General features: G+C 37.1%; 2 protein-coding genes and 1 long non-coding RNA gene across 3 annotated transcripts in view; 1 reads left to right on the plus strand and 2 right to left on the minus strand.

Moving 5' to 3' along the window:
* The window catches only part of LOC126379174 (gastrula zinc finger protein XlCGF57.1-like), a 39,198-nt gene that overhangs the window by 7,134 nt on the left and 6,764 nt on the right, over positions 1 to 25,300 (minus strand). The window lies entirely within an intron of this gene.
* On the minus strand, positions 206 to 23,717 carry LOC126379321 (uncharacterized). The gene is made up of 3 exons (XR_007568314.1): positions 23,586 to 23,717; positions 9,472 to 9,809; positions 206 to 353 (listed from the first exon to the last, which is right to left on the minus strand). It is a non-coding gene; the product is annotated as an uncharacterized LOC126379321 (long non-coding RNA).
* Positions 13,584 to 17,525, plus strand: LOC126379273 (uncharacterized). The gene is made up of 3 exons (XM_050027980.1): positions 13,584 to 13,872; positions 15,446 to 15,628; positions 17,277 to 17,525. The coding sequence occupies exons 1-3, from the start codon at positions 13,758 to 13,760 to the stop codon at positions 17,498 to 17,500; spliced, it is 522 nt and encodes a 173-aa protein (XP_049883937.1). The 5' UTR covers positions 13,584 to 13,757; the 3' UTR covers positions 17,501 to 17,525.

The raw sequence follows: 25,300 nt of genomic DNA on the forward strand, positions 1-25,300 counted from the left end.
ACTTTTATATAAATTGTAATGAACAATTAATTATTTATAGTTACTTTAAATGATATCTATCTATGTAATGGAAAGGGGATAGTAAAATAAAAAAGACACATTTCTATTGTTTAGTTATTTATTCAAAACCATACACAAACTCAGTTGAATCAGAAAAGCTGGATCAGTGTTTTTCCCAGGAAAACCTAGGTAACTATTTGGTACTCAACTAAAACTCATTTAAACAGGCACATTATTGCCAGATTCACATTCGGCTGTTTGCACATCCTTTCCTTTACTACTTGGGCCACATTATCTTTCCACTTATTTTATATTATCTTGACTCAACCAGGGTACTCGCTATATTATGTTACCTACAAATGAAAATATAATAGTTATTAAAAGAGCACATTAATTTTGATCGGCAATGATATTCAGAACAAAACATTTCTACCACCCATTAGGTATTATAGGCATTAGTTTATCTATGTATCACAGATAATATAATAACATAACATAAGCAAGATCTTGCATCCCATTGAGGTAGTCAAAGTAACATTCATCACAAGATGAACTAAGCACACGCACCTCACGAGCTTACGATAGGCTGTATCGCTACCTATAATGGTCAGGCCAACTGTGCTAGATGTGAACTGTTTAAATTAAATTAATGCAAGTCCGGTACCAGGGTTTGAACCGGGTTCATCGTTTGAGATGCAAACAAGTCTACCATTATGACCTATTTTATATTAGAGTAATAGTGACTATATAATAATAGTAGGTATATTGCAATGTATGACAAAACTTGTGTGCCAAAACTCTGCTCTGTCCGCCCTGAGAAGGAGAGTAAGTGTGAGTTAATACTCTCATATACCAATGAGTAGTAATAGTAGGCTCTATTTTTTACATTTAGACACATGGATGACCTATTACGCATATAAAAGAAAACTCAATAACTTGTTTGCGAGCGGAGCAAAACGAGAAGATTGACCTCATAAATGAAAATATCAACTGTGGCGTGAAGAATGAGTTGACTAAACTGAACACATTATTTGACGGGTTAAAAGCATCGCTAGAACACACAGATCAAGACCTGAGTGAAACAAAAAACAGGGTATCTGAATTAGAAAAGCGAGCTTCTGAGGCTGAAAAAAAAGACTCTAAAATATCTGAAATGCACGCAACAATCTTGAATTTACGTCGAGAAAATTCAAAACAACAACAATGGGCTCGTCAATTAAACATTGAGATACAAGGTATTCCCGAAGGTCGCAATGAAAATCTTACTGATATAGTGATGCGTTTGGCTACAATATCTGGTATTCCTCTCCAATCAGATGATATTGATAATATTACCAGAGTGCAACCAATGAATCCTATCAAGGGTCAACCACGCAACATAATTGTGAAAATGAGGAAGCGGCTCACAAAGGACAACTTTATAGCATCTGTGCGTAAGCAACGTAATCTGACTACGACTACCCTTGGTTTTTCGGGCGAAGCAAAAAGAATTTACGCTAACGACCATCTCACACCGGAAAACAAGAAGCTATTCAAAATCTGTCGCGACAAAGCTGCCTCAAAGGAATACAAGTATTGTTGGATAAAAAACTGCAAAATATATGTACGGAAGAACGACACATCACCTCATATCCATATTGGAACCGAAGAGGATTTAATCAAAATAAAGTGAAGACTATTTTCTTGAGCAAAAGTTATAAATCATTCCTAGTTTTCAACTTCACAAAAAATGTGTTTATTTTCGCAACCAGTATTCGTTTATTTTTCTTTACTTTATCGATTGTGGACTCACACACTTACATACCCTACACCACGTACTCGTACACACACATACACACACTCACAACATTAAAGAAGGAACGGCACATAGCTTCATACATTTTTCTAATATTATTATTGCATAATGCGTTTATTTCGCCTTTCGAATATAATTTCTTATATCTCCTTAATCTGTTATTGTTGCCTACAAGCTTATTTATTCACTGTGCTGTTAGTCTTTTAGTAACCTGTACTCTCAATAATAATTTATTATTACCTAGGAGACGTATGAATCACACTCATTATCAGCTGAGGCTTATAATAACGCACCCGGGACAGTGTACACGTGAATACAATATGTATATACGTATGTCTGTATTGTTTCTGAATGCAATTCTTATTCTTGTACTGCATATCATATCATATTATTATTATATCTGTACAGAAAAAACTACTTCACGTTCGATCAATCTATGATGTCATTTTACTATCAAAACGTAAGAGGTCTTCGCACTAAGACTGATAGATTCTACTTAGAACTACTTAATAACTGTTACGACATCCTAATAATAACCGAGACGTGGTTGGCTAATGATATCTTGGATAGTGAATTTTGTGATAATCGATACTCGGTGCATCGCAGAGATCGCTCTCAATCAGAAACGGGTAAGTCACGGGGAGGGGGCGTGATGGTACTTATAAAACGCGAATTTAACTCGGTACATTTAGACACATGGAACCCGCCCGGCCCCTTTGAATCTATATGGGTAACAATCCCGAAAACCGTTCTAAATACACGCATTACTTACACAAATGGTACCTCCGTCGACCCGTTAGACTTTGACCTTCACATAATTGCAACCTATATACCAGGAAAAAACTCTAAACACAATCGCACGGACAACGATCACGCCGTAGATATTAAAACCTTTTATAATGAAATGTTAAACAAATTAACTTCTTACAGTAGTGATAAGTTTGTAGTTATAGGGGACTTCAATTTATTTAACATAGACTGGCAGAAAAATATCCCTATACAGATTAAAACAGGTTCTACTGAGCTACAGATGGAAGGCGCTCACCTCATTAGTGAATTAGCGTTACAGGGCCTTAATCAGTGTTCTTCTCTTAAAAATTCATCCAACAACACCTTGGATCTATTATTTACAAATTTAGACACAGAAATCATAAGTTGTGATAAACCACTTACAAAAGAAGACGTAGCACATCCCTCATTCTGCTTTGAGTTAGACCTTTGTACTCCTCCGTTGTTACATAGTATGAATAAAAGGTTTAATTATAAAAAGGCTGACTTTGAAGCCATTAATGAATTTATCAACAATATTAACTGGCCGGCTCATCTACAATCTGAAAATATTAATGATGCCGTTCACTTTTTTTATGATCAATTGTATCGTGTAATAACTGACACAGTACCATTCCAGCGACCTTTCTCAGCTAGTAATTGGCCTACTTGGTACTCAAACCCTCTCAAAAAAATCTATAAAAATAAAATGGCTGCTCATAAACGTTGGAAAAAATTTGGTAATTTATTAGATTATAATACTTTCTCTTTACTAAGGGACAGGGCAGTAATCGTTCAACGTTCATGTTATTGTGACTACATAAAATCTGTTCAGCAGGCAATAATAAAAAATCCTAAGTATTTTTGGTCATATACTAAATCTAGACGCAAAAATAAATCTAACTATCCCTCGAAATTAACTTATGCAAATGACACTTTTACTGATGGGCCACAAATTGCGCAGGCTTTCAACGATTTCTTCCAGAGTGTATTTGCTACCTCTGCTACGTCTTATTCATTCTACGATCTACCCCAAACTACATCTGATAAAACCATAAGTAAGTTACAAATAACCAAAAAACAAGTAAATAAGGCACTAAAAAGTGTTAAAATCGACAAGGGTCCAGGTAGTGACGGTATTCCTCCTTTGTTAATTGCTAGTTGCGCAGATTCACTCACAATACCAATTTATATTATATTTAATCGGTCTCTCGCTGAAGGTGTCTTCCCAGATAAGTGGAAGGAGGCACACATTGTCCCAGTACACAAAAAAGGTTTAAAAACAAAGGCTGAGAACTATAGACCTATCTCCATTTTAAATATCTTCGCAAAAATCTTAGAGAAAATTGTTTTTGATAATATATATCAAATAATTTCTAATGAAGTACCATCAACTCAACACGGGTTTATAAAGGGACGATCTACAGATAGTAATTTGGCACAGTTTATCACATACACACTTAAAAACATGGATGCCGGTGGGCAGGTTGATGTGATCTACACTGACTTCGAGAAAGCTTTTGATCGTGTGGATCACATCATCCTGCTACGCAAACTTGAACATCTAGGAATCCACGGTGACCTACTGCGTTGGATTGAGTCTTATCTTCGAAATAGATCACAATCTGTTGTCATTGGTGGTCACAAATCAAACTTTACAAAAATAACCTCAGGGGTACCCCAAGGATCCCATTTAGGGCCGTTGCTGTACAATGCCTACCTTTTTGATATTTGTACATGCTTTAAACACTCGTCTTGTCTTCTTTACGCGGATGATAAGAAGGTGTTTCTAAACATAAAGAAAGTAGAAGACTGCATAAAACTTCAGGAGGATATAGACCGGCTGACAAAGTATTACTCAACTAATCGTATTACAGTTAACATAAACAAATGTCAGATAATCACATTCAGTCGAAAAACTCAAACAGTGAAGTATCAATATTGTATCAGTGATTACCCGATTCATAGAACTGAACAAGTTAAGGATTTAGGACTAATCCTAGACGCTAAACTAACTTTTAATAGCCATGTCGATTACATCACGAACAAAGCATATAAGTCACTGGGCTTTATTAAAAGAGCATGTAGCAATCTTGATAGTATCATGTGTATTAAACTCCTCTATTTTTCTTATGTTCGTAGTGTTCTAGAATATTGCTGCTCGATTTGGTCTCCTTTTTACTTAAAACATATATCCGCCATCGAAATTCTGCAAAAAAAGTTCTTGAAATATCTAGATTTTAAATCTAAACACTACAATCAAACTTACGAACAAAGATGTCATGAGTATAGACTGCAACCGTTATCTAGTCGTAGAATTTTACTGGATCAATGTTTATTGCATGATATCCTTCACGGGCGTCTGAATTCACCTGAACTCCTCAGCGAAATTAAGTTTTCCACACCTAACCGCAGAACAAGACACACAAAGCTATTTGCTTCCAGTCTTACGAAAACCAAGTACGCATATAATAACCCCATTAAACGCATTTGTGAACAATATAATGAACATTTCACAAATATTGACATTTTTAATAGTAATAAACCTGCTTTTAAAAATCAGATTATTAAAATTCTAAATTCTAAACTATAAGTAAAGTAATCCCGTTCTCTCTTTAAACTACACCCTACACACTTATCAACCACACTCACACTCCCACTCAAACACATATTCACACCTTTACATACACACTCACCTCATACAGATCACAAACTCACACCGACACAACTTTGAGTCTATAATCAATTTAATTTATTAAATATCATTATATAAAAACTGTTTCCTACTACTACTACAAGTCTGCTCATAATGACAATGTACTTTTCTATCTGCATAACCTATCTAGGGTAACCTTTAAGTAGCTTAAGTTGGTTTGTTAAATACTTTATTATACAAGATTTCAAGATTTCACGAAAATCCATTTATTTATCATATGGATAAATTCAATTGCCATGTTTTGCCATTTGCAATTGCCAATTGATTCAAGATTCCGCGAAATTTAAATTTAAATTTAAAGAAACTACTGTGAGGTACTACAAACTAAATAACAATTTAGAAAAGCTGAAAGTTAAAGCGGTTTACATCGTGGAAGGTGTTAAACAAAGTGTTTTATTTTATACCGTGTAGAGGTGGCATTTTACTGTTGCTGGATTTCGCCCATTTCAGTGCGGGAAACGATCTATTTTAGTATGAAGAGGAGTGGTCCGACGAGTGTTTTGAAGCTGACAACTTGACCAGATTAACAGTGAACAGTGATTGTTAACTCAAAAGACTGTTTTTAGAAAAAAATCAAACAAATAAAACAACCGTTAAATGTTTTTGAAAAATGCGCGTCGTGTGAATTAAGCGCCATCTACTTACAACAATTCGATACGACCATAGACTCTGACATAGAGTGATACTGAAAAGAGTGCCTAGTTAACTACTATAGTAAGAAGATACAACGAGTCAACGACACCAGATGGCGCTTCGTTTAAATGCGTGGCGTGTTGTCAGAAAATTCTATCATGTATTCGGCATCAACGACGTAGGCAGCTTCATCACAGTGGGTTCCTGATAAAGCGAAGTTTATTATTATTATTTTTTCACTATTGTGCCTTTTTTTATATTTAAGTTTTTATTATTATTATTTTTTTTTTTTTTTTTTTACTTTGTATATAGAGCACCCTGCCCACCGCTAGATACCTATCTAGTATTGTAAGATAATTGTACGATGGATGTTGACACGGGTGCCGCCACTTTCACTTGTCCGCATTGCCCGTCCACCTCACCGGAGTCGCTACGTCTTTTTACCAGACGTGGGCTCTCATGTCATATCACCCGTAAGCACGGCGGGAGGCCGCAGCAGCCACCACGCCGTTTACCATCACCGCAGCGATCTTTGTTGAGCGAGCCCGCATCAGAGGTCACAGGTAGCGTGTCTTCAGCACCCCCTACACTTCTTGAGAATCTAGGTAATTACAGAGCCAACATCCGAGTGTTGAAGCACATACCTAAGGGTGCTAGGAACTTGGCCGCAGGGAAATTGAGAGTTCTTATTGAGAAATGTCTTCGTGATAACACAGTCGACGATTGGTACGGCCTTTTATCATTTGCGTATTCAGCGTTTAGGGTTCCCGAAACAAATAGTAGTAGTGACTCACTTACCAGCAGGGTAAAAAGAAACATAGAAACCAATTTTGAATATTTCCCCAGCGATTCTCCTCAAAGATCCTCATCCATTTACAAAACGATTGAAGCCAAAGTTTATGATGGAGATTTGAGGGGCGCGGTTAGGCTTCTTACATCCGACTGTAGCTTGGCTCCAGCAAACTCCAACACACTTAATAGCTTGCGGGAGAAACACCCAGCCCCTCTTTATCCGATTGTGGCCTCTATACAGCCAGAGGGTACAAGTGTTCGACTCACCAATTTTGCCATCACCACAAGAGATGTAGCTGATGCTTTGAATTCATTTCACGCCAGTTCAGCGGCCGGATTAGATGGCTTACGACCGCAACATTTAAAAGAGTTGGTGTCAGTCTCTGCTGGAGACAATGGACCGCGTTTGCTGGAGTCATTAACTGGTTTATGCATTTTTCTTATTGAAGGCAGGTTGTGTCAGGAGGTGTGTCCCTTCCTTTACGGAGCATCGCTCTGTGCGTTACAAAAAAAGGATGGGGGTATAAGGCCGATAGCCGTAGGCAGCGTGATACGTCGGTTGGTGGCGAAGCTAGGATGTCGCTTTATTCGGGATGAGATGGCAAGCCTATTACGGCCGCATCAATTGGGTTTTGGCACCCCGCTGGGGTGCGAGGCGGCAATACACGCAACTCGTGCCTTCGCAATGGATCAGGAACGTACCGGCGATGTTGTCCTAAAGCTAGACATTAAAAATGCTTTTAATAGTGTTGAAAGAGGTGTGATGTTGGCCGAGGCAAGGGATAAAATCCCCTTATTATGTCCCTTTCTTGATCAATGTTACGGCTCTCCAAGCAATCTGTATTATGATGGCCAAAGGATTGCATCGCAGGTGGGTGCCCAGCAGGGCGACCCACTTGGACCCCTGTTATTCAGCCTTGCAATCAATGACATCGTGACTTCTTTGGGGGCGCCACTTAATGTGTGGTATCTTGATGATGGCACAATTGGTGGCGATCCTGAAATTGTTGCCAACGATTTGAGGTCGCTGATTCCCAGGTTGAAAGACATTGGGCTTGTTGTTAATAGCGCCAAATGTGAACTGTACCCATGCGGACATACGGCTAGAGATTCCATCCCAGATTTCTTAAACATTCTGCCGGACATGAAAATTTTAGACCAACAGTCATTTTCACTGTTGGGTTCGCCAATATTCCAGGATGCGATACCGGCTTCTTTACAAAACAAGCGGAAGATTCTTGCTCAAGCGCGTCAGCATCTGCGCCATTTACCAGCCCACGTTTCTCTCACACTCTTCCGAAGCTGTTTATCTATGCCCAAACTGGTGTATTTAATGAGAACCTCTCCAACGTGGCTTTTTCCAGAAGAGGTTACTCAGATAGACAATGACATTAAGGACACGCTGGAGACCATCCTCAATGTACACCTTGACGAGGCACAATGGTTGCAAGCGTCACTGCCTGTTCGACATGGGGGACTGGGTGTTAGGCGTGTACGGGATACAGGTGTTTCGGCTTTCTTGGCTTCTTCTCATGGGGTTGTCGAATTAGTTACTAAATTACTTAACGTGCAGGGTGACAGTTTCGACATTCCATATGTAGGGGAAGCTTTGGACGCCTGGTCTCTTGTGAGCCCGGCCACTGATCGCCCGGAGAACCCGAGTATGCAGCGATGGTGGGATGAGCAGCTTTGCGAAATCCGAGTTGCTGAGCTACTAGAAGTAGCCTCTGGAGTGGACATCGCTCGCCTTAAGGCGGCATCTTGCCGGGAGTCAGGTGCATGGCTTCTTGCTCTCCCCTCGCCTCATTTAGGTACTGCCCTCGATGATGGATCACTTAGGGTCGCTGTGGCACTCAGACTCGGATGCAGCGTTTGTGAACCGCACAACTGCATCTGTGGAGCACCGGTAGATGCCAGAGGCTATCACGGTTTGAGCTGTGGCAAGTCAGCGGGTCGTTTTCCTCGACACCACATGCTCAATGATATTATCCGCCGCGCCTTGGTGTCGGCCGGCATACCGAGCTCACTCGAGCCCCCTGGTTTGTGTCGCTCTGACGGCAAGCGACCAGATGGGCTAACTCTTACACCTTGGGAGAAGGGTCGCTGTTTAGTGTGGGACGCCACATGCGTCAGCACTTACGCGGCCTCTCACTTGCCCCGAACAACCCGGATGGCTGGTTCTGCTGCCGAATGGGCCGCTTTACAAAAACGGGCTAAGTATAAGGCTCTTGAAGGGCCATATATTTTCATTCCCTTCGCGGTGGAGGTGAGTGGGGTATGGTGCGCTGAAGCCAGGAGCTTTGTGCGCGAGTTGGGGCGGCGCCTCAGAAATAGTGGAGCGGATCCCCGCTCAGAATCGTATCTGGTGCAACGCATATCGCTGGCTGTTCAACGCGGAAACGCAGCCAGCATTATGGGTACATTTGCACCAGGTACGATTCGAGGCGGGCTTCTTAATTAATATAGTTTAGTTTAAGTGTACATAATTTATTTTATTTTCTGTTTATTTGTTTTAGTTTTATTTTAATTTTATTTGTTTTGTTTCATATTTTTCTAATATTTTTGTTATATAACTGTTTTGTTTATGGTGTAAATAAAACTTTATTATATGTTCTGTTTTATAAGCTGTTGGTTATCTAAATAAAATAAATAAATAAATAAATAAATAAATAATCCGATGAGTTTGAAATTTATCTACTTTATTGAACATTTAGATATTCGGGCTCAAAGAAATGGGTTAATGGGATAATAATTTAAGCATACATACCTGGCATAGTGCGATTCTCATTTATGCAGAACAGAAGTCAGGATTAAGTTTTCACTATAATACCTACAACTCCAAAGAAAATATTTTTCTTTGAAAAGTAGTGTGGCTTTCATGAGGTAGACTTGTATCATATTCATCACTTGGTCATGGTCAGAAAATTGTTGATATGTGGTTCAAATAGCCTTTGCATGTCATTCTTCATAATGGTTATCATCGTCTTTAGAGATCTGAAATAAATTACAGGCTTAAATTCACAACACGCTCACTGCCTAACTAGACTTATTTAACTTTTTTTCAACAAACAGTATATTATGATTTGTACCATAGATAGGTGACAGCTACACAAAAAAGTATCTACTACATACATACTTATACTCACGCCTGTAATCCCGATTAGGCTGGGCAGAGCCACGAGTAAGCAGAGACCAATTTGGAAGCACTTTATACAAAGTCCTCAGGTGCTTAACCGGTGGTCCAATGTAATGTTTCATCATGCTAGAAAAGACTTGTCTTTCATAAAGGTTCTCCTCAGTCGGGTTTACGACACGCCCGGGATGATAAGGGACGATTGCGTTCTAGGTAGGACCTTAGCTATGTTTTTAATTATCTTCCAGTTTTAGTAACTAATTAGATACTTACAGGAGTTGGAGATATATTTTTGCCAATACAAAATGAAGACGTAATCAATAAACCCCACCAAACAAAGACCTTGTATTCTTTGCCCACCAAACATCAGATATAATCGTATGTCAACTAACAACTGTCACCTTGACAATGTCACAGATCATTGTCACAGATTATAATACTAACATGTCAACGTTGAGAAAAAAAAATCCGTTTGCGCCATCTATTATCTTAATTTTACTCTAACTCTAAGTAAATATATTGTGCTTGCAATAACTTGCACTCAGTAAGCTGAAATTTCACTAGATGTCGCTCGATTCGTTCGATCCCATCAATAAATGACCACTAGATGCCGCTAAAAAAGGGGCGTTTTAGCGGCATCTAGTGGTCATTTATTAGAACTAAAAATAGCCCGAAGAATTGCCCGAGTTAGAACGGCACAGTTTCGTTGTATGACGTGAGGCATCTGTACGTTAGTATTATATGATCTGTGGTATCACTTAGTTTACAATTATACATAGAAAATCCTTCGATATATGTATATTATGATCGAAGTAGGAAACAAACAAAAATTAAGAAAATTATGCCTGGTGTTGGTCACCATTCCTCATGAACAATCGCATAAGCCATTACTACTACATGCACCCACAGAAAATAAATTTCAATATCAACTTGCGCCCATATTCACTAAGGAAGTATGCAGAGTAATTCAGTCAGAAATGAATTATCAAGAGATATATAGATTACCCCATAATAAGATATAGATTACCCTATGCTACTTTTTTAGGGAAAAAAAATAGGGCAGTGGTTTCCCTCTTGCCTTCCGCCCCGCAGTACTCTGTAGTAGTATTTGTATTGTATTATATTTTCTTATCCGCCAAAAAAATAGGCACCTATGATTGACAAATGTTGTGAATAACGCTGGCGAATTAAATATGCCTATTTAATTCGCCAGCGTTAAATGGATATCGCCGGTTAAGCCGTGCTATTGAGAGTACGGTAATTGTTTTTTATGTTATTACACACATATTTACTTATAACATAATATAGCATCATCCCTGTATCCCCAAAGGGGTAGGCAGAGATGTATATACACCACGGAATTGAAGAAAGAGGTTCTTCTTCTTCTATCGTGTGGGTTGTGAGGTGGATTACCAACCCCATCAACCCTGGTGTCAGGGTTATTACTGAGCCGCCATAGGCCCCTGACATGACTCATGTAACGACTACGTACTTACATCAGTAAGTAATAATCGGGACCAATGACTTAACGTGCCTTCAAGCACGGATCATCTTACTTACTGATGACGCTAGGGAGATAATGATTTACTTAACCTAATAAAGATACTCGTGTAACTTATGTACCGGGTGAGAGTAGCGCTCCACATTTGTCCGGCCAAGTAGCTAATGCCATCTGCGGCAAATCTACAATAAGTCACGTCAAAACAAAACGTGTAACTTACCTACAAACAGTTAAATCAATTACGAATTTTACTTACTTTTTAAGTTAGATTACAAGTTGTTTAACTAAGAGTTTAGATACTGTACTACGGCTTAAATGAATTATTAAGTTAAGTGAATTAACTAACTGTTTCCCTAACTGTTGCTACATTTAATCTAGTTTTTGATTCTTAATTGCTTGAACACAGTAAGGTAAGTAACAAAAAAACATACTTACCCGAAGTCAGAATCGTTTGTTCAACGTCTTCTTCTCATTGTGTGGGTTGTGAGGTGGAATACCAGCCTCATCATCCCTGGTGTCAGGGTTATGATTGAGCCGCCAAAGGCCCCTGACATGGCTCATGTAATGATTACTCACTTACAACAGTAAATAGTAACCGGACCAACAGCTTAACGTGCCTTCCGACGCATCGTGATCAGCCTGTAATGTCCTAACCAAACTAGGGATCACAAAGTGATTTTCGTGATATGTCCTCACCGGGATTTGAACCGGAGACCTCCGGATCGTGAACGCTCAAACCACTGGACCACAGAGGCCGTCGCTCGTTAAACGATGTGGTTAGACTGAGATTGCAGTCTTAATAGGTTTCTCTGCTTTAGAGAATTGCATAGGATTCTTATTATATCCCGCTGAGCACAGTAGGAGACTTGCGGTAGAACCGCAGCTCGACATCTAAATCAGAAACAGCAAATAATCTTAACTCACACCCCTGACATTTCATACAAACAACCTCGTTTCACACAGACACTACACATTGACGTTATCGTACACGCGCATCTGTGTGTGTCATCTGTGTCATGTGATGTCTGACGCCATTTTATATTTTGATTTTTTTTTGTTTTGGTTTTCCCCGAAGGGCAAGGCAAAGGGAACTATGCCCATACAGCCATGTCTTACGTATTTTTTTCTTGATGATTAATAAAATGATGAAAGGTGATGATGATGAAACCTAAGCCCCCACCCTCGGAGTAGACTCCTACTCCGAACCCCAAACGAATTAACTCAAAAGTCCCCATACTTTCGAGTTATGAAGCGGCTTCTTGGCACGAAAATAGGCAGATACACTTTGTTTATTGAATACTCCGATATAATAACACTCGCGAATGTCTTCCGACTAACTTAATGCGATCATTAACCACAAAACATCACTTCGTATTAATTATTTAGATTATTCAATGAAGAAAGCAACTGTCCCGTTCCCGTTTCCCGCCAAAAAGCCTTTTATATTTTGAAATATTTTTTACGTCACCTAATTTTAGTTTTTCATACTTTTTATTACCCACGACGGAACGGAGCAGGTATATGCGTTTAGGGTGAGAGATGTTTGTGTGTGCGTTTGTGCAAAGAAATGTTATTAATTATCTTCTAAACTAATAATCCGATTTTGATGCGGTTTTCAATAACGGGTTTGTGTTTGATGAGTTCATGTTATTAGACAAGTGCATGGGTTCTCATCGCGAACATTAGGAAACATTGTTCAAAAAAATTTCAATAGATGACGCTAATAGTACCGATTTGTAATTAAAGTTTCTTTAAAAGCCAATAATCGATAAATAGGCACTAAAATTATGTTTTATAATTTAAAAGTTATACTCCAACCAAAAGTTAATCAAAGATATTGGCATTTAATGGAGATTTTATATTTTTAAATTTAGTGGTTACTCTAGCGGATTTACGTCGGAACTACGTCGAGTATGGAGCTTGTTGAGGGGTTGAACGTTCTTGTTTTTATTAACGCCATCTATAATTATGTGTAAGAAGCTCGCTTAAAGTTGCGCCATCTATCGTTAATTATTGCAACATCGATCTAGCTTTGCCACAGATAATAAAATATTACGTTTTTAAAAGTTTGTGTTTATTTGCAAAATACATTTTATTGAATTAATTAAATGTTTAGTTGTAATTCTCATAAATTATAGGAGATACAATATCAAATTTAAAAAAAAAATATAACCACCTATAAATATCATTTAAAACTAAATTTGAGAACAAAAAAAAACGCAACTTTCAAATAACGTAAGTAGGTTAGTAACCTACCTATGTTTGAAAATGTTTGTTTTCGTTTGAATTACGAGTCGAACGCGCCTTCTACGTTTTGTGTATTGTGGTTTACAAACTGACCCTGGACTGAAATCGGACTTTGATTTGGCTTCATGAAACCTGCTTTCACGTAGCGGCACAGGAACAGTGGTTATAAAAAATGACTGCACACAATTGTTCTTATTATAATTGTACAAATTCTTCGGAACAGAAGTCAATGTTCCGTTTTCCGTGGGATGACGTCAACCGCCTAAAAGTATGGCTTGAGAATTGCGGTAAGTAGTTAAATGTTTACTTTTATTTATTTTTAATATTAAACTGCAAAAAGTTATCAAACAAACAATTTGATAGAATCAATGACAATCAAAACTGGAATAAAATAAAAAGAAATACCTAATTAACATGGTGGGAAAGTTATTGCCACTCCCCCTACTTGCTAGACTATTATTTTGGTACCTAATCGGTTTATCATTTGTCACCATTTATCATTTAGTTTACCATAATTAATGTAATACTTAAACTCAAGCTGAGATCAACAGTTTAGAGTAGTAGAACAGTTTTTTCTGTCTGAAGAACATAATATAATTAGGTATTGTGCTCAATGTCAATTTGGAATTATTAAATTAACTTTTGTACAATTGGGTAATTTAGCATGGCATATAGATATACTAATCAAACTTGAAAATCATAATTAGTGATTTTTAACATATTCTTACTGGGAACTCAGGGCCTCCAGATTCTGAACCAATTGCTATAACTACTAAAGCACTGGAATAGTCAAAAACTTGTAAAGTACCTACTATATACCAATACTGTATGCGATGGATTTATATTTCCAAGTGAACTGTGGAATAAAAGGGACAAAAGTTAAAAAAAGTCAATCAAGTACATAATTATTGCTGAATTTTGGACTGTTTTATTGAACATTTTATAGACCAGGGCGGTTAAAATAGCCACATCGAAGCAATTCATCTAAGAAAGCAATATTGAAGTTTCACATTTGTGCATATAAAAGTAAGTGTGCGATGCAAACAAATGTCAAATAGCAATATTGCTTTCTTAGATGAATTGCTTTGATGTAGCCATTTTGGCCCCCCAGATATCTACTTACACATTTACTTTTAATTTAAGATGAAAATAAATAAAAATAAAACATTAATTTATTTCTTCTTATACAGTCTTAATAGATACCTAAGATAAACTACTATCTACCAAACCTACAGTTTTGTACCAATTTCACACATCGGGACTATGTACAGAAGCCAGGAACCCAAATGAGGTATACCTAGTATCTTGGTCTCGCTCACACCTGACCACCTTTCAGCAGGTAACAATCTATACATACATTATGTATAGGTAGGTACCTACAAGAACTTAATAAGACATGTCAAAAGTTGCTGTTTTAGTAGATTCTGCCTCTGTGTATTATTGATTAGAACATTAGGCTTATGATCTGGAGGTCCGGGTACTGTTTCTGATATTATCAAAATTACTTTGTGAGATTATTCATCACAAATCAAATATTTTTAATGATCACAAATAGTTAGAACATACAAAAATTTATGCAACATACCTACTACAGTACACATGGGAGGCCTGTTTAAGCAATTTCTTCCAGGGAACCACTACCATGATCCAACCATTAATCTTTGTTTAGTTATGACATTGCGGACTAAGTCACTTAATTGTCCAAAAGAGTAAGAGTAAGCTTTGCTTCAGAAATTATATAGTTGGTCCGGGCTACCACCAAAACGATTACCTCCTGTTATTTGAGGGTAGAGACGATCCAGCAGTGGAACATCTATAGGCTATTTATGTTTTATTGAAAATTATATTCTTTTCTTGTAGGTAATATGAACATTGCCCACTTGCCTGCAGAAAATTTGCGGTCAAGGTATTTATGCATTGACCATTTCAATATCAAGTATGTACGAAATGAGACTGGTCATAGAAAAAGACTCCAGAGAAGTGCAGTTCCAGAACCATATCAGACTCAAGACGTTCAAAATCGCTCAAGCACTTCCTCACCAGGTAAGCACAATTAATTTGTCAAGTTATTACCTACAATTGGGTAGGTAGGTACTTACCTACCACTGAATTAATACAAATACAATCAAATTTTTATTGTAGGTTAGGTACCTACCTATTGCTTGAATATCTACATAATATTGGGTTTTAGTATAGTGATAGTGAGTTATTACCTACATGAATGATACCTACCGACCTTGAGTTTTTTGAAATGTTAGGTACCTAGCTAATTACAACTTACCTACTACTTAGATGTAGACAAGTTAATGTAGGTACCTACCTACCTAGTTAAATGTTTAAAGTAGGGGATAGGTTGTTTGTATGAAGTGTCCGGGCTGTGATGATAGATAGGTTCGATAGGTGCCTATAGACGTCTCGATTCCGAACCATTTTCAGTAACTAAACTATAATAAAGCCGTATTAACATAAATTGTAGGGTTTAAAATAATTAAAGACGTAAAATATTACTTTATTGTACCTATACCAAGATACCTACCTACTATCTATAATACCTACTTAATACCTTAATGACAAATTGACAGCCTCCGTGGTCTAGTGGTTAGAGCGATAGGCTCAAGATCTGGAGGTCCGGGTTCGATTCCCGATGGGGACATTGTCGAAATCACTTTGTGAGACTGTCCTTTGTTTGGTAAGGACTTTTCAGGCTTGAATCACCTGATTGTCCGAAAAAGTAAGATGATTCCGTGCTTCGGAAGGCACGTTAAGCCGTTGGTCCCGGCTATTAGCCGTAAAAACACCTCCACCAACCCGCAGTGGAGCAACGTGGTGGAATATGCTCCATACCCCCTCCGGTTGATTGAGGGGAGGCCTGTGCCCAGCAGTGGGACGTATATAAGCAGTTTATAATACCTTAATAGGTAAGTATCTACCTAGGTAAGTTAGGTAGCTATAGGTAGAAAAGTAGCTTTTCGCTTTCAACTTTACGCAGACGGCGATTGTCGTAGATGGGTAGGTAATGTAACCTACCATAACGTAACCAGTTGTTAAAGCCTGAAGGGGTAACAATCATACAGGCAGATTTACCTACATACCTAGGTACCTACTACGCATCGCATCGCATCGTACGTACCTATCATTTGCGTTTGCGCGACTCAGCCAGTAGGTAGGTACCTGCCTACCTACTTACCTACAATCGTAATAACACGTGACCTCGCGCAACGCAACAAGCTAGAATGGATCTTATCTTTATAATGACATAAAGTCTATAGTTGCTCGACACACGGAATTGAGACGTAGTTGTTTACAATCTTGTACAAAACAGTGCACCGCGCTTACAGGGCTTATAGGTATATATTATAGCGGTTATTAAACTACCCAAACGCGATGCGTCGAGATCGCGGGCTCGGGCATCAGGATCGGGCAGTGTTATATATCATACACATTTTAATATTTATAAAATGGCTACGTTAATACGTTAGTTACCTACCTACTTTAATGAATGTTATAATTGCCCTTTTCTTCCTTTATGTTAGGTATTGTTATCTCCAACAACTTTGCTTTACATTCATCTTTTGGAGCCTTTGGCGACTCAATCATATCTTGACACTAGGGTTGATGAGGCTGGTATTCCACCCACGATAAGAAGATAAGATTCACGACATTATTTAATACATACTATTTTTCGTTTTAGGTTCATCAGGTACTTTTAAAGTACTGACACCGAAAAAGGTGTACAAAAATAAACGGCTTCGCGACTGCGAACTTGAAGAGCTCGTGGAGCCGCCAGCATTAGCATACCAGTGCAACACGCCGAAGAGAAGACGGTTGTCAATTACTGAAGACACGCCAAAATGCAAAGTGTTAAAAAAGAAATTAGTATTGTATCTAACAATAACAAAATGTAATACCTTTTGAATTAAAGAAGTAGTTTAATTGAATATTTATTGTATTTTCATTCTAGTCATTAAAAAAAAATCCAACTTCATTAAATTTGTTAATTTTAATAATCAAGTAGGTATCTTAATTATAATATACTAATACTACTTTTATATAAATTGTAATGAACAATTAATTATTTATAGTTACTTTAAATGATATCTATCTATGTAATGGAAAGGGGATAGTAAAATAAAAAAGACACATTTCTATTGTTTAGTTATTTATTCAAAACCATACACAAACTCAGTTGAATCAGAAAAGCTGGATCAGTGTTTTTCCCAGGAAAACCTAGGTAACTATTTGGTACTCAACTAAAACTCATTTAAACAGGCACATTATTGCCAGATTCACATTCGGCTGTTTGCACATCCTTTCCTTTACTACTTGGGCCACATTATCTTTCCACTTATTTTATATTATCTTGACTCAACCAGGGTACTCGCTATATTATGTTACCTACAAATGAAAATATAATAGTTATTAAAAGAGCACATTAATTTTGATCGGCAATGATATTCAGAACAAAACATTTCTACCACCCATTAGGTATTATAGGCATTAGTTTATCTATGTATCACAGATAATATAATAACATAACATAAGCAAGATCTTGCATCCCATTGAGGTAGTCAAAGTAACATTCATCACAAGATGAACTAAGCACACGCACCTCACGAGCTTACGATAGGCTGTATCGCTACCTATAATGGTCAGGCCAACTGTGCTAGATGTGAACTGTTTAAATTAAATTAATGCAAGTCCGGTACCAGGGTTTGAACCGGGTTCATCGTTTGAGATGCAAACAAGTCTACCATTATGACCTATTTTATATTAGAGTAATAGTGACTATATAATAATAGTAGGTATATTGCAATGTATGACAAAACTTGTGTGCCAAAACTCTGCTCTGTCCGCCCTGAGAAGGAGAGTAAGTGTGAGTTAATACTCTCATATACCAATGAGTAGTAATAGTAGGCTCTATTTTTTACATTTAGACACATGGATGACCTATTACGCATATAAAAGAAAACTCAATAACTTGTTTGCGAGCGGAGCAAAACGAGAAGATTGACCTCATAAATGAAAATATCAACTGTGGCGTGAAGAATGAGTTGACTAAACTGAACACATTATTTGACGGGTTAAAAGCATCGCTAGAACACACAGATCAAGACCTGAGTGAAACAAAAAACAGGGTATCTGAATTAGAAAAGCGAGCTTCTGAGGCTGAAAAAAAAGACTCTAAAATATCTGAAATGCACGCAACAATCTTGAATTTACGTCGAGAAAATTCAAAACAACAACAATGGGCTCGTCAATTAAACATTGAGATACAAGGTATTCCCGAAGGTCGCAATGAAAATCTTACTGATATAGTGATGCGTTTGGCTACAATATCTGGTATTCCTCTCCAATCAGATGATATTGATAATATTACCAGAGTGCAACCAATGAATCCTATCAAGGGTCAACCACGCAACATAATTGTGAAAATGAGGAAGCGGCTCACAAAGGACAACTTTATAGCATCTGTGCGTAAGCAACGTAATCTGACTACGACTACCCTTGGTTTTTCGGGCGAAGCAAAAAGAATTTACGCTAACGACCATCTCACACCGGAAAACAAGAAGCTATTCAAAATCTGTCGCGACAAAGCTGCCTCAAAGGAATACAAGTATTGTTGGATAAAAAACTGCAAAATATATGTACGGAAGAACGACACATCACCTCATATCCATATTGGAACCGAAGAGGATTTAATCAAAATAAAGTGAAGACTATTTTCTTGAGCAAAAGTTATAAATCATTCCTAGTTTTCAACTTCACAAAAAATGTGTTTATTTTCGCAACCAGTATTCGTTTATTTTTCTTTACTTTATCGATTGTGGACTCACACACTTACATACCCTACACCACGTACTCGTACACACACATACACACACTCACAACATTAAAGAAGGAACGGCACATAGCTTCATACATTTTTCTAATATTATTATTGCATAATGCGTTTATTTCGCCTTTCGAATATAATTTCTTATATCTCCTTAATCTGTTATTGTTGCCTACAAGCTTATTTATTCACTGTGCTGTTAGTCTTTTAGTAACCTGTACTCTCAATAATAATTTATTATTACCTAGGAGACGTATGAATCACACTCATTATCAGCTGAGGCTTATAATAACGCACCCGGGACAGTGTACACGTGAATACAATATGTATATACGTATGTCTGTATTGTTTCTGAATGCAATTCTTATTCTTGTACTGCATATCATATCATATTATTATTATATCTGTACAGAAAAAACTACTTCACGTTCGATCAATCTATGATGTCATTTTACTATCAAAACGTAAGAGGTCTTCGCACTAAGACTGATAGATTCTACTTAGAACTACTTAATAACTGTTACGACATCCTAATAATAACCGAGACGTGGTTGGCTAATGATATCTTGGATAGTGAATTTTGTGATAATCGATACTCGGTGCATCGCAGAGATCGCTCTCAATCAGAAACGGGTAAGTCACGGGGAGGGGGCGTGATGGTACTTATAAAACGCGAATTTAACTCGGTACATTTAGACACATGGAACCCGCCCGGCCCCTTTGAATCTATATGGGTAACAATCCCGAAAACCGTTCTAAATACACGCATTACTTACACAAATGGTACCTCCGTCGACCCGTTAGACTTTGACCTTCACATAATTGCAACCTATATACCAGGAAAAAACTCTAAACACAATCGCACGGACAACGATCACGCCGTAGATATTAAAACCTTTTATAATGAAATGTTAAACAAATTAACTTCTTACAGTAGTGATAAGTTTGTAGTTATAGGGGACTTCAATTTATTTAACATAGACTGGCAGAAAAATATCCCTATACAGATTAAAACAGGTTCTACTGAGCTACAGATGGAAGGCGCTCACCTCATTAGTGAATTAGCGTTACAGGGCCTTAATCAGTGTTCTTCTCTTAAAAATTCATCCAACAACACCTTGGATCTATTATTTACAAATTTAGACACAGAAATCATAAGTTGTGATAAACCACTTACAAAAGAAGACGTAGCACATCCCTCATTCTGCTTTGAGTTAGACCTTTGTACTCCTCCGTTGTTACATAGTATGAATAAAAGGTTTAATTATAAAAAGGCTGACTTTGAAGCCATTAATGAATTTATCAACAATATTAACTGGCCGGCTCATCTACAATCTGAAAATATTAATGATGCCGTTCACTTTTTTTATGATCAATTGTATCGTGTAATAACTGACACAGTACCATTCCAGCGACCTTTCTCAGCTAGTAATTGGCCTACTTGGTACTCAAACCCTCTCAAAAAAATCTATAAAAATAAAATGGCTGCTCATAAACGTTGGAAAAAATTTGGTAATTTATTAGATTATAATACTTTCTCTTTACTAAGGGACAGGGCAGTAATCGTTCAACGTTCATGTTATTGTGACTACATAAAATCTGTTCAGCAGGCAATAATAAAAAATCCTAAGTATTTTTGGTCATATACTAAATCTAGACGCAAAAATAAATCTAACTATCCCTCGAAATTAACTTATGCAAATGACACTTTTACTGATGGGCCACAAATTGCGCAGGCTTTCAACGATTTCTTCCAGAGTGTATTTGCTACCTCTGCTACGTCTTATTCATTCTACGATCTACCCCAAACTACATCTGATAAAACCATAAGTAAGTTACAAATAACCAAAAAACAAGTAAATAAGGCACTAAAAAGTGTTAAAATCGACAAGGGTCCAGGTAGTGACGGTATTCCTCCTTTGTTAATTGCTAGTTGCGCAGATTCACTCACAATACCAATTTATATTATATTTAATCGGTCTCTCGCTGAAGGTGTCTTCCCAGATAAGTGGAAGGAGGCACACATTGTCCCAGTACACAAAAAAGGTTTAAAAACAAAGGCTGAGAACTATAGACCTATCTCCATTTTAAATATCTTCGCAAAAATCTTAGAGAAAATTGTTTTTGATAATATATATCAAATAATTTCTAATGAAGTACCATCAACTCAACACGGGTTTATAAAGGGACGATCTACAGATAGTAATTTGGCACAGTTTATCACATACACACTTAAAAACATGGATGCCGGTGGGCAGGTTGATGTGATCTACACTGACTTCGAGAAAGCTTTTGATCGTGTGGATCACATCATCCTGCTACGCAAACTTGAACATCTAGGAATCCACGGTGACCTACTGCGTTGGATTGAGTCTTATCTTCGAAATAGATCACAATCTGTTGTCATTGGTGGTCACAAATCAAACTTTACAAAAATAACCTCAGGGGTACCCCAAGGATCCCATTTAGGGCCGTTGCTGTACAATGCCTACCTTTTTGATATTTGTACATGCTTTAAACACTCGTCTTGTCTTCTTTACGCGGATGATAAGAAGGTGTTTCTAAACATAAAGAAAGTAGAAGACTGCATAAAACTTCAGGAGGATATAGACCGGCTGACAAAGTATTACTCAACTAATCGTATTACAGTTAACATAAACAAATGTCAGATAATCACATTCAGTCGAAAAACTCAAACAGTGAAGTATCAATATTGTATCAGTGATTACCCGATTCATAGAACTGAACAAGTTAAGGATTTAGGACTAATCCTAGACGCTAAACTAACTTTTAATAGCCATGTCGATTACATCACGAACAAAGCATATAAGTCACTGGGCTTTATTAAAAGAGCATGTAGCAATCTTGATAGTATCATGTGTATTAAACTCCTCTATTTTTCTTATGTTCGTAGTGTTCTAGAATATTGCTGCTCGATTTGGTCTCCTTTTTACTTAAAACATATATCCGCCATCGAAATTCTGCAAAAAAAGTTCTTGAAATATCTAGATTTTAAATCTAAACACTACAATCAAACTTACGAACAAAGATGTCATGAGTATAGACTGCAACCGTTATCTAGTCGTAGAATTTTACTGGATCAATGTTTATTGCATGATATCCTTCACGGGCGTCTGAATTCACCTGAACTCCTCAGCGAAATTAAGTTTTCCACACCTAACCGCAGAACAAGACACACAAAGCTATTTGCTTCCAGTCTTACGAAAACCAAGTACGCATATAATAACCCCATTAAACGCATTTGTGAACAATATAATGAACATTTCACAAATATTGACATTTTTAATAGTAATAAACCTGCTTTTAAAAATCAGATTATTAAAATTCTAAATTCTAAACTATAAGTAAAGTAATCCCGTTCTCTCTTTAAACTACACCCTACACACTTATCAACCACACTCACACTCCCACTCAAACACATATTCACACCTTTACATACACACTCACCTCATACAGATCACAAACTCACACCGACACAACTTTGAGTCTATAATCAATTTAATTTATTAAATATCATTATATAAAAACTGTTTCCTACTACTACTACAAGTCTGCTCATAATGACAATGTACTTTTCTATCTGCATAACCTATCTAGGGTAACCTTTAAGTAGCTTAAGTTGGTTTGTTAAATACTTTATTATATGTTCTGTTTTATAAGCTGTTGGTTATCTAAATAAAATAAATAAATAAATAAATAAATAAATAATCCGATGAGTTTGAAATTTATCTACTTTATTGAACATTTAGATATTCGGGCTCAAAGAAATGGGTTAATGGGATAATAATTTAAGCATACATACCTGGCATAGTGCGATTCTCATTTATGCAGAACAGAAGTCAGGATTAAGTTTTCACTATAATACCTACAACTCCAAAGAAAATATTTTTCTTTGAAAAGTAGTGTGGCTTTCATGAGGTAGACTTGTATCATATTCATCACTTGGTCATGGTCAGAAAATTGTTGATATGTGGTTCAAATAGCCTTTGCATGTCATTCTTCATAATGGTTATCATCGTCTTTAGAGATCTGAAATAAATTACAGGCTTAAATTCACAACACGCTCACTGCCTAACTAGACTTATTTAACTTTTTTTCAACAAACAGTATATTATGATTTGTACCATAGATAGGTGACAGCTACACAAAAAAGTATCTACTACATACATACTTATACTCACGCCTGTAATCCCGATTAGGCTGGGCAGAGCCACGAGTAAGCAGAGACCAATTTGGAAGCACTTTATACAAAGTCCTCAGGTGCTTAACCGGTGGTCCAATGTAATGTTTCATCATGCTAGAAAAGACTTGTCTTTCATAAAGGTTCTCCTCAGTCGGGTTTACGACACGCCCGGGATGATAAGGGACGATTGCGTTCTAGGTAGGACCTTAGCTATGTTTTTAATTATCTTCCAGTTTTAGTAACTAATTAGATACTTACAGGAGTTGGAGATATATTTTTGCCAATACAAAATGAAGACGTAATCAATAAACCCCACCAAACAAAGACCTTGTATTCTTTGCCCACCAAACATCAGATATAATCGTATGTCAACTAACAACTGTCACCTTGACAATGTCACAGATCATTGTCACAGATTATAATACTAACATGTCAACGTTGAGAAAAAAAAATCCGTTTGCGCCATCTATTATCTTAATTTTACTCTAACTCTAAGTAAATATATTGTGCTTGCAATAACTTGCACTCAGTAAGCTGAAATTTCACTAGATGTCGCTCGATTCGTTCGATCCCATCAATAAATGACCACTAGATGCCGCTAAAAAAGGGGCGTTTTAGCGGCATCTAGTGGTCATTTATTAGAACTAAAAATAGCCCGAAGAATTGCCCGAGTTAGAACGGCACAGTTTCGTTGTATGACGTGAGGCATCTGTACGTTAGTATTATATGATCTGTGGTCAGCGTTTAATGATATTTCCGTCCACGTTTGGCCATATCATTAATGTAGGGTGTCCATGATAAGTGGTGTAATAAAAACGCGAAATAAGGTAGGAAATAATGTATTACTCTAGTACAAAGTACAAAAATGTTTAAAAGTCAAATAAAAATTAGAAAGTCATTTTCGATTAACGGAGTGTTGATGTAGTTGACATATACGCCGTAACTGCATCTCGCTTTGAAGTCGTCGTCATATTTTTTGACACTATTTCATGCCATTGGTCATCATTCAGTATACTTTTCGTGTGTAAGATAAACATACTGGCGGCGTAGGGGTGGCCCCAGGGCCACCCCCGCCGCACCCTAACCTACCGTTATGCCTTGTAAAAATTATAAAAAAAAAGGATTATGATAATTTAAATTATGACAAAAACATTTATGCGTTTTAATAGAATCCCGTTTCAAGTAGTTAATGCCATCTGCGGCAAATCTACAATAAGTCACGTCAAAAAAAGAAACTTTACGGACAGTAGGATCGTCTATATTTTTCTTTTTTAAAATTAATATCTCTTCATTCGCAGTTTTAATTATATCATATTTTGAAATCCAATAATAGTCCATTGATTTACGTAGCGTGGTCACTCGACCTTCATTATTTGCCATATAACCTAAAAATAAAAATAAAGTTGCTGTCTACTGTTAATACGAGTTTTTCTTTTCACCTTAGTGTCAAAACATTGCTTCACTGCACTTTTATCTTGAATTTGCTCATTATTATTCGCGTTCACACAAGAATAATTATTGTCCGTCGCCATTATGCACAACAAAAACAAAGCGACACCAGCGCCACTACCGGTGGATAATGTTACTATTTTACGATATGATCGCTAACGTTTGGCCATATCATGAAGTAATCATGCATTTAGTTGGTCATATCGTTAAACGTTTTGTGTTCATTGAT

This window comes from Pectinophora gossypiella, chromosome 28 (genome assembly GCF_024362695.1).
Source record: "Pectinophora gossypiella chromosome 28, ilPecGoss1.1, whole genome shotgun sequence".
NCBI lineage: Eukaryota > Metazoa > Arthropoda > Insecta > Lepidoptera > Gelechiidae > Pectinophora > Pectinophora gossypiella.

Bases quoted from the DNA above. Each gene is read 5' to 3' on its own strand.
- LOC126379273 (XM_050027980.1), top strand. From the start codon at position 13,758: ATGACTGCACACAATTGTTCTTATTATAATTGTACAAATTCTTCGGAA. The intron at 13,873-15,445 runs GTAAGTAGTTAA...CTTTTCTTGTAG, and splicing joins AGTATGGCTTGAGAATTGCG to GTAATATGAACATTGCCCAC. The intron at 15,629-17,276 runs GTAAGCACAATT...TTTTCGTTTTAG, and splicing joins CTCAAGCACTTCCTCACCAG to GTTCATCAGGTACTTTTAAA.